The 16043-nt window shown below is 41.4% G+C and overlaps 1 protein-coding gene across 3 annotated transcripts in view; it reads right to left on the bottom strand.

The window, feature by feature from the left end:
• Nsd1 (nuclear receptor binding SET domain protein 1) overlaps nt 1-16043 on the bottom strand; it is a 106146-nt gene that overhangs the window by 77971 nt on the left and 12132 nt on the right. For all 3 annotated transcript variants that reach the window (XM_005078352.4, XM_013119295.3, XM_013119296.3), the window contains 2 exons: nt 6202-6337; nt 2827-2999 (listed from right to left, as the gene is read on the bottom strand). In XM_005078352.4, the coding sequence (XP_005078409.1) occupies nt 2827-2999; nt 6202-6337 (309 nt within the window). The remainder of the gene's footprint in view (nt 1-2826; nt 3000-6201; nt 6338-16043) is intronic.

Below are 16043 nucleotides of genomic sequence, written 5' to 3'. Positions count from 1 at the left end.
CTCCCAAGTGCACCTGGCTAATCTTGCTGTTTTCATTCAAAGTCCCCTCTCTGAAGCTGGATGGTGATAACAGGCACCTTTAATTCTAGCACTCGGGAGGCAGACGCAGATGGATCGCTGAGTTCAAAGCCAGCCTGGTCTACAGAGTGAGTTCTAGGACAGCCAAAAAAACCCTGTCTTGGAAGACCAAAAATAAATAAATAAATAACTTACTATAACTGGAAGAATTAGTCTCATAAAAATCAACACTCTTTTGTTATTAATCAACAAAACCAAGTGGACTGTTAACTTCAACTAAAAGTAGTAACAACAGATTGCTAAAGACTCACCCTTTCTATTTACACCTTTAAATAAAATAGTGTTTTCTACCTGAAATAAGAAAGGGCACAAGCACACACACGCGCTCAGCTTCACAAAAAGAAAAATGCTTCAAAGGACAAAAGCACCGAAAAACAAGATGAGAGGAATGAGTGGGTCACTTGCCCCTACAGGACCTGAAACTGAAGTGTTCTGGCTATCATCAGGGCACTTCATAACCAAGGCTCTTCTGTATGTGTATACATGACAAAGACAAAGACAACCAAGTCATCTTTGAGACACATTATTTAGTGCATACATAAAGACAAACCACGCACACAAAATGCATGTGGTCTTCTCTAAGTTCTCCATGGGTGCAGGAGTTCAGACTCTGAAACACACCTACTTTTCCAGACCCTTCCATACTTGGATCTCTGTGATGCTATTTGGCAAGGTTCTACCTAACCAGTTACTATTCACAAATATATTAATAATTGGAACACTCTCCAACATATAAAATATAAGGTCACTATACAGGTAGCCTCCTGTTAAGTATGTAAGGTACTGACCAATTAGTCAACTTCAGACATGATCACAAACAGATCTGTGCTAATGTTAGTGATCCAAGTAAATCAGGTTTCCAAATCAGGAAAACCCTAGTGAATTCTTCCAAAGGGAGCTAATACCACTACACAGCTAAAACTTGACACAAAATCTGATGCCTTCCAACCAATGCCACACAGGGGAACTGTGGCAAGAGTTAAAACTCTCCCATCCTAATGACTGCACCCACTAGTATTTTGAGAAGATAAATTTATAATATATTAAGTATTTTATAATTCTAAACATTAGAATAGTTACAAAGTACAACCTGCTATACCACCTTAAATGAAGACAACCAGGCAGTGTTGGCACACCTAGCACTCGGGAGGCAGAGGCAGGTGGATCTCTGAGTTCAAGGTCACTCTGGTCTACAGAGTTAGTTCCAGGACTGCCAGAGCTACACAGAGAAACCCTGCCTCAAAATAAACAAACAAAAATTAAAAGATGAAGACAAATCCCATGCACTTGTTATAAATGGCAGTTCAAGTTTATCACTAATTCTGAATATTCCAAATTATGATTCTGAAAAAAAGGATAAAAGCAGTTAGATATAATAGAATTCACTATGTAGACTAGGCCAGCCTCAAACAACCATGGTGAGTAAACTGTAAGAAAGCATCAAGCAAATACTTCAAATGTTCAATTCCCAGCACCGTATAAATATATTAAGAGTGATGATACATTCCTGCAATCCCAGCACTTGGGAAGTAGAGGTAGAAGGATCAATAGTTCAAGGTCAGGCACATCAACAAACAAAAACCACCACCTTTTTGGCTGGGCTCAGTGGTGGCCTGCCTTTAATATCAGCACTCTAAGGGAGAGGCAGGTGGATCTCTGAGCAAAAGCCAACGTGGTCCATATATTGACTTCACAATAGGACAGGACAGGGCTACATAGAGACCCTGTCTCAAAAACAAACAAACGAAAAAATTTATTAAAAAGCAACAAATGGCCGGGCGTTGGTGGTGCAATCCTTTAGTCCCAGCACTCGGGAGGCAGAGGCAGGCGGATCTCTGTAAGTTCAAGGCCAGCCTGGTCTACAGAGCAAGTTCCAAAACAGCCTCCAAAACAATACAGAGAAACCCTGTCTGGAAAACAAACAAACAAAAAAGCAACCAATGTTGATAAACCTAGTGTGGTGGCACATGCCTGTGCTCTGAGCATTCTTGAAGACTGTGGCAAGTACTGAGGCCTACCTGGGCAATAGTGAGACCCCATCTAAAAGCAAACAAACAGAAACAAAACCCACATATACACACAAAGAGAAATGCTAATGATTAAAATATAACTAGGTATGAAACTACAAAAGTAAAAGCCAGTAAAGAATAAAACTACTAAAAAGACTTAACAAAGTTGGATGTAATGGGAACATTGCTATAATTCCAGCATCTGGACTGCAGAGGCAGGAAAGTCAGAGTTCAAGAATAGCCTAAGGTGAAGAGGAAGATGAGAGAGAGACAGAGACAGACACAGAGAGGAGAGTGCCATTTCTTCTTTTTGAGAAAAATAATTAGTATTCAGGGCAAGTAGAATTATTTTGTTTTTATTTTATTTTCCTGTTCAGTCCTAAAGATTAAAACAAGGTATTTATGTTTAGGAGGCAAGAGATCTTCAAATGAGTTAGATCCTTACCCCTCATTCTAATAACCAATTACTCTTGCATAAAAGATAGCCAAAGATGTCTGTAGTAGTCACTTTTCTTTGGCAAGTCAGAGGTAGGTAGAATCACTTCTCAAAAAACTCAGCATAAAGTTGTATGAAAACTAGCCACAGCTAATCCGTACAAAATATTCGACTTTCTAGCTACTATTTCTTCAGATACCCTACTATTTCAAATCTATAATGCTGCTTCTCCCACTTTTTCTGTAAGCCAACCCACAAGAAGATAGTTTTTGAGAGGTTCTTTTGTTTACAGATTGTCTTTACCTTATGCCTGTATCCTTTCTCTTTCTGTTTCCCTCTTTTCCTAAGGACAGGCAGTTCTTCAAATTGATGCCTGCCTTCAAACATGACGATTGCTTTTCCAGCCACCCAGGCTTTTTCAGAAGGATCTCCAAAAGCCTCCACGTAGTATTCTCGATAGGGCCTCCTATTGGCAACTACATTAAGGATGAAAGAAAACGTCATTACTTTAAAAGGATGAGTACTCAAAACAGTAAGACATACTGCTCCTGCAGGGGACCCAAATGCAATTCCCAGCATCTATTTTACAAGGCCAACAGCCATTTGAGATTCTAGTTGAAGAACTCTGCCTTTCTTGCCCTCTGAGCCCCACCAGCGCTAGTGTGACAGAAGTTACCAGAATGCCTGGACTTTTCACTGGACACTGAGGATTGCACGTCAGTTCTCCTGCTTTGTAAGAAAAGCACTTTACTTTCTATTCACCAGTCCCCAAAATTTGTTTTCTTTTCTTTTCTCTCTCTCTTTTTTTTTTTTTTTTTTTTTTTGGTTTTTCGAGACAGGGTTTCTCTGTATTGTTTTGGAGCCTGTCCTGGAACTCGCTCTGTAGACCAGGCTGGCCTCGAACTCACAGAGATCCGCCTGCCTCTGCCTCCCGAGTGCTGGGACTAAAGGTGTGCGCCACACGCCCGGCTAAAATTTGTGTTTTCTAACATCATTTGAAATACTTAATCTAAGGGAGGAAAAAAAGTCACTTTATTTTTATATACTGTACTATACTACACTATAATTTTAATATTCATATCAACTAAGAATCCACCCAACTGTAACTGCTAAATCTGAATGTATATAGTTGTTCATTTCATTAAATTTTCTGCAGGTTTGAAATTTTTCAAAGACCAAGTTGGGGGAAAGAACAGCACTGCTATGAATAGGGGGCTGAAAAGATGGCTCAAGTAGGTAAAGGCACTTACGGGCCAAGCTGACAACCTGAATTCAATCACTAAGAAACATAGTGGGGAGAGAGAGACATAATAACACGGCCAAGTCCTCTGACCTCCACACATGCCCCATAGCATGTCCTGCTCCTAAGACATGTGCCTACATGAACACACATATAATTTTTAAAATTAAGTGCTATAACATCTCTCATGGGCTACCATACAACGGTCACCGCAAAAGAAACAGTCAGCACACTCAGGAAAAGGGAGTCATTACTAAACATGTTCAGTAAGGCTTGTTTGGTTTTTTTTCTTTTCGAGACAGGGTTTCTCTGTGTAGCTCTGGAGCCTCTCCTGGCACTAACTCTGTAGACCAGGCTGGCCTTGAACTCAGATCCACCTGCCTCTGCCTCCCAAGTGCTGGGATTAAAGGAATGCCACCACCTGGCTTTCAGTAAGTTTTTTTTTTTTTTTAACAGCTCAACTGATTACAGCTTGTCATAAACTACAAAAACAAAGCTGGCCGATGGTGGCGCAAACCTTTGATCCCAGCACACAGGAGGCAGAGCCAGGAGGATCTTTTTGCGTTCGAGGCCATCCTGGTCTACAAAGCTACACCGGGAAACCCTGTCTTGCAAAACAAATCAAAACAAAACTACAAACTACAAAAACAAGAAAACTGAAAAAAATTAGAAGGAAAACTGGAGAAAGAAACATGAACTAATTAGTCATAAACTCATTTCTCTACAATTCAATGGAGCTCCCAGAAAGCATTTTTGGGGGGGTGGGGGTGGGAGGATTTGAAACAGTTTCTCTGTATAACACCCCTGGCCAACCTGGAACTTTATAGACCAGGCTGGCCCCAAACTCATAGAGATCCAATTGCCTCTCTCTCCCAAGTACTGGGATTAAAGGCATGGGCTATACCACCCGCCCAGCTACAAAGTATTATTTTACAGATTTTAACTTTTTATATTCCTTACACTAATTCCTACCCATGGGCCTTTCTGCCAGTAAACATGCTTGCTCTTGGTTCTGATCAGAACTTTTTGTTTTGTTTGAGGTAGGATCTCAGATAGCCCAGATTGTCCTCAAACTCTGTATGTAACCAGGGGTGCCCTTGAACTTCTGGTCCCATCTCCACCCCCTAATTAGATGTGTGCCATTTACTCAGTGCTGAGGAGCATACTGAGGGTTTTATTCAGGCAAGAACTCTACAAACTTGAGCCACTACTGGCCTCAAGAGTTAATTTTTTAAAAATTATTTAGATTATATTTTATTAGTTTTTGTAATCAAACACATAGATAAACCCTTATAGCTGGAAGAAAATAATTAATTTTAACAATTCTAAACCAATAGAGCTAATTCCTCTGCCATGCCAACACAATACCAAGCGTGAACTTTTAAAAACCACCCCCCCAGAGCTGGGCATTGGTGGTGCACACCTTTAATCCCAGTACTCGGGAGGCAAAGGCAGGAGGATCTCTCTGAGTTTGAGGCCAGCCTGGTCTACAGAGAGAATTCCAGGACAGGCTCCAAAGGAATACAGAGAAACCCTGTCTCAACCCTCTTCAATGCTTGTCAATGGTAGCACATTCATCCTAGAACATTACTCAGAATTTTTTAAAGATTTATTTATTTATTATGTATACAGTGTTCTGCCTGCAGGCCAGAAAGGGGCACCAGATCTCATTATAGATGGTTGTGAGCCACCATGTGGTTGCTGGGAATTGACCTCAGGACCCCAGGAAGAGCAGTCAGTACTCTTTTTTTTTTTTTTTTAAGATTTTATTTATTATGTATACAATGCCTGCATGTATGTTTTCACACCAGAAGAGGGTACCAGATCTCATTACAGATGGTTGTAATGGTGCTGGGAATTGAACTCAGGACCTTTGGAAGAGCAGCCAGTGCTCTTTACCTCTGAGCCATCTCTCCAGTCCCATTACTCAGAATTTTTATGAATGTCACAGGCACTTAATGATTTGCTATCTTCTACCTGTCAGAAGCAAAAACCATGCTACTTTCTGTTCTTAGAGCAATCACATGCCCCTAATTAATTCTAATGTAATCTTCCAAGGCTTACTATGCTTGTCTAGCATGTGAAAGGTTCAAAGATAAGTTCCCAATAGCACCAAAAAAACTAACCATTCTATACATATAAATATCTGGGAATTTTTATTTACTATATAGCCTCACTATGTAGCTGTCCTTTAATAAATGATTGCTGCCTCAATCTTTCAAACCATGAGATTACAGATTAGAGGCAATTACCAACATGCCTAATCTAATGACTGTTAAATCTCAGAGTAGATAGACTAAAAAAAAAACCTAAAGAGGAAATTTGTTAACAATTCATAAAATTTTGAAAGAAAACAATGGATTACTTACTGCTAAATTACCAGCTTATGACCCCATATTGTATTTATCACAAATAATCAACTGTAAGTTATTCATTACCTTTCATTTTTGAGTGTGTATTAATCAATGGATCAGCACAAATCCTACATGGCCACCATGGGCGTCTTTTGAATTTTGCCCAAATGAGATCTCCAACTTCATATTTCAGTGGTGTAGACTTTTTCTTCAGTTGACACTTTAGACAGACAAAACATGGGGAATTAGTAGGAATAAAAAAAGAAAAAAAAAACTTTGAAGCATTATTCTCCAAATAGAATTCTGAAAAATACAAAATGGTCAGGAAGTGGTGGCACTCACCTTTAATCCTAGCATTCATGAGGCAGAGATAGGCAGATCTCTGTGAGTTCGGGGCCAGCCTGGACTACACAGCTAGTTCCAGGACAGCCTCCAAAGTTACAGAGAAACCCTATCTGGAAAACCAAAAGAAGAAAGAAGGAAAATCCAGCCAGGGCCAGCAACATGGCTCAGTGGGTAAAGACATTTGCCACCACCACACCTGACAACTTGAATTTGACCCCTAGGACTCATACAGTGCAGAGAACAACCCCTCCCCCACTCCCATATGCTACTCTGACCCCCACATTAACAGTGGCACACAACACCCACTGACATCTACAATAAATGTTTCTAATATTAAAAAAAAAAAAAACAGATGAAAACCCAGCTAGTCACTGCTGATTAAATAAGCACAAATTGCCTTAGGTGTTCACAGCATACATAGCCTTCTACAGTAATTTTCAACTTTTATTTGTTTTACATACTCATCAATAGTCATAAAGAAAAGATTCTAAAAGTACACAAGATATGGTGGTACAAGCCTTGAGCGCTAGCACTCGGGAGGTGAGAGTTCAAGGCCATCCTGGTCTACAGATCTGAGTGCCAGGACAGCTAGGGTTAAACAGAGAACCTCCCCACCCACCCCCAATCCCACAAAGAACAAAAAAAAGAATAATTTGTCACTGATAAATATTATTCAAGTCATATGTGTAAATAGTTTACCCAGTATCTCTGATGTGTCAAGCACAATGATCCTCCTTGGGCTCTCAGGAGACATTACGTATTTTTGCACTTACTCACTACATGCCTAGTGCAAGTTGGTTAGTAAACGGCAGAGCCAGGGTGCAAACACAACCGAAGCTCAAACTATTAATAACAGCATTTATCATCTGGTAACAGTAAAACCTCAGTTACTTTATAACTACTTATGATAAAGTCAGCCATAATTGAGGACATGGAATTGGTTCTGGCTTCTCTTCATATACCAATTACAAATGGATTACATTGCATTGTCAGACACACTGTAAAAAAACAAATGCACTGAGTTATGAAGGAAACGCAAATCAAAGCCACCTGCAAAATAAAAAGGATTGGTGGAAAAAAGTATGGCAACTTTAATATACTCTGTTAAGAGGTTAGAAGATCCAGGCTGAAGAGATGGCTCGGAATACAGAGGAGCCAGGGTTAGTTCCCAGTACCCACATCCAGGGGATCTGACACCTTCTTCTGACCTCTGTGAACACCTGGCATTCACATAAAGTACATAAAGTAAATCTAAACCAAAAAAACTTACTAAGAGACCAAAAGGTTTCTTCAGAGTAATAACCACATGACCCAGTAATTCTATTCATAGACATACTCAAGACTAACGCATACATAGCCAGGGCTTGGGCTATAGTTCAGTGGTAGAGGACTTGCCTACCATCTGCAATTGCCCACATGCCATTCCCACCACCAGGAAAAACATCCACATACACATAAAAATGTATATAAATGTTCACAGGATTATGTGCCATAGTCAAAAAGAAGGAAGAAAATGAAATGGCCACTAACTGAATGGAAACATAAAAGGCGATTTGTGCATTCAACACAATATAGTTGGCCCTCCCATTTAAGGAGTCTACTTCTGCAGATTTACTAACAGTAGATCAAAACTCTAATTGAGGGGAGCAAGGCACAGAGGTACTAATCTATAATTCTAGTGCTTAGAAAGCTGAGGAAAGAAGACCCCAAGAGTTTGAAGTCAGAGTGGGCTGAGAGTTCCAGGTCCTATCATTTGGGAAACACAGGCAGGCAAGGCAGATCTCCAGAGCTTGCTGCTCAGCCAGTCAAGCCAATCAGTAATGAAAGATCCAAGGTTGTAGACCTCCATGCATGTACTACACTCACATATGAACACACAAATTACAAGATAAAAATTTTAAAAAATAAAATAAATGAGGTAGAGTTGCACCCATGCACACACACAAAATAAACAGATAAATAGTTGAGTGTGGTGGCACATGCCTATAATGCCAACACTTAAGAGATGAAGACAAGAGGCTCAAAGTCAGCCTCAGCTTCAATATATAATCAATTTAGAGGCAATTCCTAGACCACCTGAAACACTGATCAAAAAAAAAAAAAAAACCCCACACACACACACCACTAAGAGAGACAACTGTTGAGATGGCTCAGCAGTTTGGATCATCTCTTTTCCAGGCACCCATATATTGGCTCACAAACATCCATTAACTCCCAGGCATCCATATGCTACACATCCATACACATAAAATAAATTAATGAAAAGGTAACTAAGGAGATGGAGAGATAGCTTCAGGGTTAAGAGCACTTGCTGCTCTCCCAAACTCCCAGAGGACCCAAATGTGGATCCCCAGCACCCACAGCAGGCAGCTTACAACTAACTGCTCACAAACCCAGTTCCAGAAGATCCAATGCCATTTCTGGCATCCAAGGGAACCTACATGTGCCATATACCCAGAGATACATGGATAAAATCTTTTAAAAAAAAAAAAGGCCGGGCGATGGTGGCGAGTGCCTTTAATTCCAGCACTCGGGAGGCAGAGGCAGGCGGATCTCTATGAGTTCAAGGCCAGGCTGGACTGACAGCCTCCAAAACAATACAGAGACACCCTGTCTCGTAAAACCAAAATAATAATAATAATAATAATAATAATAAAATAAATTAAATACAGGTCTTGGGAAAAAACATCTGGAATGTTTTTTTTTAAACATATATGTGTATTTTGCCTGAATGTATGCCACAATAGAACACAGGATAACCTGGAACTAGAGTAAAAGTGAAGCTGCCACCTGGGTGCTGGCAACCACACCCAGGTCCTCTTTAAGAACAAGTGCTCTTGCTCGGTGTGGTGGTGCATGCCTTGAATGCCAGCACTTAGCAGATAGATGTCAGTGAGTTTAAGGCCAGGGCTGTTACACAGAGAAACCCAGTCTCAAAAACAAAGAAAATCAAATTTCTTTTTTTTGGTTTTTCCAGGCAGAGTTTCTCTGTGGATTTGGAGGCTGTCTGGAACTAGCTCTTGTAGACCAGGCTGGCCTAGAACTCACAGAGATCCGGCTGCCTCTGCATCCCGAGTGGTGGGACTAAAGGCGTGCGCCACCAACACCCTAAACCATCTCTCTAATCCTGAGTATCTTCTTCATGGGGGGGGGTGTGCTTATTATTTGGGAGGGTGATATTGCTACTGTTTTGTTTTTTGGAGTCAGGGTCTTACTATGTAATTCCAGGCTGACCTGGAACTCAATATGTAGACCAGGCTGGCCTCACTCACTGACAGGGGTCCTCCTCCCAGGGGCTAAGATTACAGATGTGCACCACCACACTTGGCCTTGGTTGATCATAGCTGAGAGAGGGTTTGTGTAACCCAGGCTCCTACAGAACTTCCTATGTAATCCCACTGAGTTCAGACTGAGTCTCCTCAGTGCTAAGACTATATAGGCTTACACTCCCATGCCCAATACCATACTCCTGCCTAGAATGATTAATGTCATTCTAGGCAGGAGTCCCGGTCCTTTCATAGATAAATCCATAAATACAAAAACAAAATTACAACATGCAGCACAGTCTTAACATTTCATCTGCAGAGCACCTATATACTGGAATGCACGTGGTTATACCTTAAAAACAGCTGCTATAATGTCATTCGTTGCATTGTACTGAAAGTCAGGACTGGGTCATGAATGCCTATAATCCCAGCACTTGGGAGGTCGAGTGAGGATAAGGAGTTCAATACCAGCCTTAGCTATAGAGCAAGCTGAAGGCCAGCCTGGGCTACTACTCTTGACTCAGTTAGGAAAGTACACGTGTTTATTTCTAGAACTCACTTGTCACGTAGCCTAACCCAAAAGATCGTTTTAAAAAGTAAGGTGGAGAGCAAGGCAGGGTGACATTTGCCTTCTGTCCCAGCACTTGAAGACAACTGAAGACTGAGGCAGGATCTCTGACCTGGAAGCCAGACAAATCTCTACAGTGAATTCCAGGCCAGCCAGTGCTACAAGTGAAACCCTGCCTCAAAGCTAAAGATAGAGCTCAGTTGGTAGAGTGCTTTTGCCTCGAATGCGAGTTCAATCCCAGTACCAAGCAGCAAATAAATGTGCAAGGCTCTGGACTTAACACCCAGGACTGGAGGAAAATAGATAGATGAATGGCTGGATGGAGAGAGGAAGTAAAGCCAGACTAGATGGTGCACTTCTTAAGCCCCAGCACTCAGGAGGAGCTCTGTGAGTCAGAAGCCATATATATAGCCAGGCTATATAGAAAGACCATGTCTCAAAAACAAATCCAAAAATAATGAAAAAAATAATGCCACCTGGCTTAAAGCTATATTCTTTCTCTATCTTTTCCTCCCCTCCAATCTCCCCTTAAGAAACAAGGTTTCACTTGTTCAACATTATTTGTAATAGCCAGAATCTGGAAACAACCTAGATGCCCCTCAACTAAAGAATGGATAAGAAAAATGTGGTACATTTACACAGTGGAGTACTACTCAGCAGTAAAAACACAATGACATTTTGAAATTTGCAGGAAAATGGATGAAACTAGAAAATGCCACCCTAGCCGGGCATTGGTGGCACATGCCTTCAATCCCAGCACCTGGAAGGCAGAGGCAGGTGGATCTCTGTGAGTTCAAAGCCATCCTAGTCTATAGAGTGAGTGCCAGGACAGGCTGCAAAGCAATACAGAGAAACCATGTCTCAGGAAAAACAAACAAACAAAAAGCCATCCTGAGTGAGGTAACCCAGACCAAGAAAAGACAAATATAATATGTACTCACTCATAAGTGGGTATCAGACATAAAACAAAGGATAGCCAGCCTGCAAGTCACAACCCCAGAGAACCTAGGTAAGGAAGACAACCCTAAGAAAAACATCCATAGATCTGCCTAGGAAGGGGAAAAAGACAAGATCTCCTGAGTAAACGGGGAGCATGGAGGACATGGGGGAAGGGGGAAAGAGAAGAGGGAGGAGGGAGGGGAGTGGGCTTCTCTCAACCCTCTTACTATCTTTCAATTACATTTTTTTCCCAAGACAGGGTTTCTCTGTGGAGCTTGGTAGACCAGCTAACCTCAAACTCACACAGAAATCCACCTACCTCTGCCTCCTAAGTGCTGGAATTAAAGGCATGTACCACCACAGCCCAGCCCTGTCTTAAATATCTTAAAGATGATTTTCCCATCCAGCTCATATAATGGAAGCTTCCAGATCTGTGGCACTTAGCCTATGGCTCTCCACAGCACTGGACAGAAATGAATCTTTACTTACCACTGGCTAACTATAAATTCAAACAATTTGCTAACTTCCCTGAGCCAAGACTACCCTTTATTTGTAAAATGAAAAATAAATGTCTACAAGGCTAGAGAAATGGTTCGTGATTAACAGTGGTTGCTGCTCTTGCAGAAGACCCACATTTAGCTCCCAAGCACCAAAGACAAGCAGCCTACAATCACCTCCAGGGGCTCCAGTGAGCTCCACTGGCCTGCTTGGGTACCTACACACATATGCATACACTCACACAATATATACAAATTGAAATACACCTTAAAAAAAATGGGAGAGTGGTAGCCAGGTGTTGGTGTCGCACACCTTTAATCCCAGTACTTGAGATGCAGAGGTAGGTGGATCTCTGTGAGTTCGAGGCCAGCCTGGTCCACAGAGCGAGTTCCAGGACAGCCTCCAAAACAATACAGAGAAACCCTGTCTTGAAAAACCAAAAAAAAAAAAAAAAGGAGAGTGGTGATGTGATATGGCATTGAGGTCAAAGGTGTTTGCAAACCAAGCCCGATGACCTGCGTTTAATCCCTGGGACACACAAGATGAAAGGAAAGAAACAACTCCCAGAGTTGTCCTCTAACCTCCACATGTGCCGTGACACAGGTACACCCCACCTCCACACTCACATAAATAAATGTAATAAAATTTAAAGACAACAAGGTCTAGGGGCTGGCGGCACATGACTGTAATCCCAACACACAGAAGGCAGAGTGAGGCAAGAACACAAATTGAAGACCAAGCTAGGATACACAAAGAGTTTGAGGCTCCCAGGGCTGAAGGAGGATGTGTATGCAGCTCAGTAATGTGCTATGCCTAATTCATACAAGGCTCTGGGTTTTGTCCCCAGCACCAAATATCAGAAATGAATTATGAGTAGTATATAGACAACCTTCAGCCTGGCATAATAAAGTGATGAATACCCTTAAAAGTCACAAAAGGGTCAGGCCGGGCGTTGGTGGCACACGCCTTTAAACCCAGCACTCGGGAGGCAGAGGCAGGCAGATCTCTGTGAGTTCGAGACCAGCCTGGACTACCAAGCGAGTTCCAGGACAGCCTCCAAAGCCACAGAGAAACCCTGTCTCGAAAAACCAAAAAAAAAAAAAAAAAAAAAGTCACAAAAGGGTCAAGACGCAAATAACATGTATTTACCTTCAAGTCAAAGATAACATTTTGCTTATCCAGTCAATTTCACTACTTCTGGGTCTCACTGACCTATCCCAAGCTTCTCAAGACTCTCCGGGGCTGTCCTAAGTCTTTTACGGCCTCAGCAGAAAGACAACAGTGAAGGCACACAACTCACAAAAACAATCTGCTATGCTCTCATTTTGTTTGATAGCTGGTGGGTTGGCTGACTGAAAAGATTTCATGCACCACATGCTAACTTTAAACTCAGACTTACCACATAGCCAAGGGCAAACTTGTTATGATCCTATTTCTACCTTCAAAGTATTGGGATTACAGGTATGCACCATCACACATGGTTTATGCAGTGTGGAATGAAACCCAGGGCTTAGGGCAAGTTAGGCAAGCATTGTAATCAACTGAGCTAGTTATCTGCTGTTTAGGGAAATCTTTTATGAACCTAACTAAAATAAACCTTCATTCACTCATTCAACACTTACCAGGCCAGTCTAAGCCTAAGCAATAAACACATTTGAGGTACAATTTCTCTCTCAAATAATCAAGTCAAAGACCAGCAAGATGGTTCAGCTGGCAAAAATGCCAGGCCTGACAAACTCAGTTCAATCCCCAGAAGTCATATGGTGAAAGGAGAAAACAAGTTGTCCCATCTGAGCACCACGGCATAAACAGAAACACACACTAATTTTTTAATTAAGCACCAGAGAGCTGGCTCAATAGTTAAGAGCACTGGTTGCTCTTCCCAAGGACCCAGGTCTGGTTCCCAGCACCCATCTGGTGTCTCACAACCATCTGTAACTCCAGTTACAGGGTATCCTAGCACAGGCAGATACTCAGTGCAGATATACATGCAGGCAAAACATTCACACACATAAAATAATGTTTTGTTCTGTTTTTTTTTAAAAACTATGTTGAAAGCGGGCAGTGGTAGTACACCCAGCACTCAGGAGGCAGAGGCAATTGATCTCTGAATTTGAAGCCAGCCTGGTCTATAGAGCCATTTCTAAAACAGTCAGGGCTAAAGAATGATCAAGTGCAGAGCTTTATGTGCACATTCAAGGCCCTGGATTTGATCCTCAGCACTGCAAACAAATTACAAAAGACCAACATTAAGGACCAGAAGATAGCTCAGCTGGTAACAGTACCTGTCAGGCAAGCCTGATAACCTGAGTTCACCACCTAGATGGCAGGGGAGAACCAACTCCAAAAAATTGTCTGTGGCCTCCATTTATGCTTCCATGTCACATACCTACACACAAATGATTTCAGTTTTTGTTTATAAGACCAATATATGCCACAAGTAGTGGCTCACACTTATTATCTCAGCGATTTGGAAGGCTGGGGAAGGAGAATCTATAAGCTCAGTTCAGGGCCAGCCTAACTACAGAAAATTGAGCTCCAAGAAGCCTCTCTGATTCTACCTTACTCAGGTAAATGCTATGCACTATCCAGGCATGATAGCTATTAACCTTAACACAGTACTTTTAAAACAGCAGCACCTACTACAAAGTCAAAAATCCATCTGCTGGCCAAACATATCATAGTCTAATTTAAAGGCAATTTAACTGCTTGAGTACATAGTAGTAACACTACCACTCTACCTGACACACTCTCAAAAGTCCTGGGTTTAATCACTGGTATTAAATCACGCGCACGCGCGCGCACACACACACACACATAAAAAAGTGTAACATTTTTGGCTGCTGTTATTATCGTTGCTATATTTGTTTTTATTTTTATGTTTTGTGTGCTTGTTATGTGTACATGTAGAGGTCTGTTCTATCCTTTCACCGTGTGGGGTCCAGGGACTGAACCGACATCATCAGACTTAGGTTAGTAGCAAGATTTTTTACCCATTCAGCCAAACAGTCAGCCAAATTTTTTTTTATGTTCTGTGAGCTACATGATGTGGGTGCTGAGAAGGACACACAGGGACTCTGGAAGAGTGGAGCACTCTTAACTGCTGAGCCACTGCTCTAGTTTTTGTTTTGTTTATTTTCTGACATAAGGTCATCCATGTATAACTTAAGGTGGCATGGAACTCACCATATGTAACATGGGATAGTTTCAAACTCAAGGTCCTCCAGTCATATGCTACTGGCTTGGTTTTTGAGACAGGATCTCTCTATGAAGTTCAGGCTACCCTCAAATTCTCAATCCTGCTTCAGCCTCCTGAGGGCTGCAATTACATGATTGTGTTATAATACTCAGAATATGTTATCCTTAGATACATACATGTTTAATCATGCAATGAGATACATATAAGGTCAATTACTGCAGAACTTAGGTACATTAGCAAAATACTAAAAGCAAACTCAATGATCACCAACAATGGTTACTTATTAATTGTGGTCCAATGATCTGAAGGCATAATAATGAACCAATTCAGGGCTCAAGAGATGGCTCAGCAGTTGAGAGCATTTAATGATGCAGTTCCCAGCACCCATATGACATCTCACAGAAGTCTGTAATTCCAGTTCCAGGGGAAATCTAATGTCCCCTCTGGCCTTCCAGGACACTGCACATATGTGGAACACATACACAGCAGACAAACATGCAAACATGAAATAAAAATAAAAACTTTCAAAAAAATTTTTGTTTTTGTGTTTCCATTGTGTATGTGTGAGTACATATGCTTGCAAATGTAAGTAGATGTGTAAGAAAAAGAATAATTTGCGGAAACTGGTTTTCTTTTTTCCTTTTTTCTTTTCTTTTTTTTGGTTTTGAGACAGGGTTTCTCTGTGGCTTTAGAAGCTGTCCTAAAACTAGCTCTTGTAGACCAGGCTGATCTCAAACTCACAGAGATCCGCCTGCCTCTGCCTCCCGAGTACTGGGATTAAAGGCTGATGCCACCACAGCACAGCAGAAATTGGTTTTCTACCTCTACATGAGCAGTTCTAAGATCAGATAATCAGGCTTGCTGGCCCCCTTTACTTTGAGATAGGGTTTTATGGAACACAGGCTGACCTCCAAATCACAGTATAAACCAGAATAGCGTTGAGCTCTGGTTTGACCTCTAACCACCAATGACTGGAATTATTGGTATGCACCACACCTATCTGGCAGTTCTTTATGTAGATACAGAATATACTCAACCACATACCACATATAAAATACAGTAAGGTACAGACAGTACAGCAGAGCTACCAAGGTATGTTTTTGTTTTTTCA

The sequence above is a fragment of the Mesocricetus auratus genome, unplaced genomic scaffold, assembly GCF_017639785.1.
Source record: "Mesocricetus auratus isolate SY011 unplaced genomic scaffold, BCM_Maur_2.0 Super-Scaffold_100013, whole genome shotgun sequence".
Lineage (NCBI taxonomy): Eukaryota > Metazoa > Chordata > Mammalia > Rodentia > Cricetidae > Mesocricetus > Mesocricetus auratus.
The sequence above is the reverse complement of the archived record's forward strand: the minus strand, read 5'-3'. Positions and strand labels throughout refer to the sequence as shown.